Raw genomic sequence first — 1,509 nt, 5'->3', positions numbered from 1 at the left:
GGGGGGCTGGGTCTCCCAGCCTGGCCCACTCCTCTCAGGACCCCCAAGGCCCCGGTCCTAGAGGAAGGCCTCCCAGTTCTGGCCTTCACTCCCCGTGTCCACCTTCGCCAGGCTTGTCAGCAATAGCCATCTGGTTGTCACTGTCCTCAGGCTTGGTCACCACCATGGAGGTCAGTGGAGTCACAAAGTGGTACTTGAGGGACAGGTCCAGGGCCTGGGCTGTGAGGTTCTCCTTCTCACTTCCATGGGCGTTCTTGCTGTAGGGAGGGGCATGGCGAGAGGGTCAGCCTGGAGCTCAGCTCCCTGCCTATCGTCCCTACATTGACCCCCAGCACCAGGCCAGGAGCCCCAGTGGCAACCCAGGACCCCCTATGACCAGGGTGGAGCTTGCTAGAGCTCAGAAAATACTGGTTCACCAGCTCCCTCGGACAGATGGACAGCTGTGCTTCCTCTCTGAGGGGCCTCCGTCTCCCCAGCTATAACATATAAGAGGCTTACAATGGCCACTGCAACAGCCCCTTCTGGTGAGTGCTCAGCAGGCACCAGGCCCTGCACCAGGGACTTCACAGGCTAGTCCCTCCTAAAAGGAGCTGACATGCCTCTCCAATGGGCCCTGGCTCTGCCCTCTGAGGACTGAGGGCATCGCCCGCCATCGCTGTCCACGGATGTCAGGCTGGGCTCTGCCCTGGACAACATTCTGATGGATTTGGGAGAAAAGAGGGCAGATCAGCCAGGCATGTGCCTGGGGTGCACTTCCCGGGTGTGGCCAGGTCATCTTCCTCTTGGGCACCCGCAGAGCAGAGCCTGCCAGGGGCAGGCACAGGGAGAGGCTGGGGCAGTGCCAGGGCCCAGTGTGGGGCCCGGCTCTGTGAGGGGTGGTCCTGGGTCACCGTTTGTCCAGCAGCTGCTCAATGGTGAGGTAGGCCCAGAGCCGCTCAATGTAGCTCCCGAAAATGTAGTCCTGCTCCTGCAGGGCCTTCTCCATCTCCTTCAAGTCCACCTCCTCCGTGAAGGTCAGGTCAGTGAGCGCCTGGGGCAGGGATGGGACAAGGTGAGAGGCGCAAGGAATGGAGGCCTGAAGCCAGGTGGGCCAGTTCGGTTCAGGCCCTGCCATGCTGGACCGTCAGGCTCCATCAGTGCTTGATCCCCCATCCCCAGCCCATATCCAGGCCCAGCCCAGCTTACCCCGTGGCCCTTCACATCCGCCTTAAAGTTGTTCATTTCCTCGTCCACCAGGCGCCCAGCCACCACGATCTCAGAGCCATCATAGAAGTGCTGGTAAGTGTTCCGGGTCAGGTCCAGGATAGCGTTCTCAGGGTATTCCACCTCCACTGCGGTCAGCAGTGGGTTGGCCACCTCCTCATAGAAGCCCTGGAGTCCAGAGAGGGGACTTGGTCATCTCAGGCCACCAGGGTGGGCGGGCAAGGAGAGGAGTGTGGGAGGGTTCTCACTGACGCCTCCGAAGTTGTTGAGTCCCACAGGCTGGGCTGGGCCTGGCCTGACCTCCAC

General features: G+C 61.6%; 1 protein-coding gene across 1 annotated transcript; it reads right to left on the bottom strand.

Moving 5' to 3' along the window:
• Positions 1–70: 70 nt before the first annotated feature.
• LOC102758351 (inter-alpha-trypsin inhibitor heavy chain H3-like) lies at positions 71–1,503 on the bottom strand. Its single transcript, XM_006777770.2, has 3 exons — positions 1,186–1,503; positions 891–1,030; positions 71–257 (listed from the first exon to the last, which is right to left on the bottom strand). The coding sequence occupies exons 1-3, from the start codon at positions 1,219–1,221 to the stop codon at positions 86–88; spliced, it is 348 nt and encodes a 115-aa protein (XP_006777833.1). The 5' UTR covers positions 1,222–1,503; the 3' UTR covers positions 71–85.
• Positions 1,504–1,509: the final 6 nt, after the last annotated feature.

This window comes from Myotis davidii, unplaced genomic scaffold (assembly GCF_000327345.1).
Source record: "Myotis davidii unplaced genomic scaffold, ASM32734v1 C64056235, whole genome shotgun sequence".
NCBI lineage: Eukaryota > Metazoa > Chordata > Mammalia > Chiroptera > Vespertilionidae > Myotis > Myotis davidii.
Note: the sequence above shows the minus strand (reverse complement) of the source record. Positions and strands in the feature narration are given on the sequence as shown.

What these genes read in the sequence shown, in the direction of transcription:
- LOC102758351 (XM_006777770.2), bottom strand. Translation starts at nt 1,221, where the DNA reads ATGAACAACTTTAAGGCGGATGTGAAGGGCCACGGG. An exon ending in CGGATGTGAAGGGCCACGGG is followed by an intron (nt 1,031 to 1,185) that starts GTAAGCTGGGCT and finishes TCCCTGCCCCAG; the next exon opens with GCGCTCACTGACCTGACCTT. An exon ending in GAGCAGCTGCTGGACAAACG is followed by an intron (nt 258 to 890) that starts GTGACCCAGGAC and finishes CCCTCCCTACAG; the next exon opens with CAAGAACGCCCATGGAAGTG.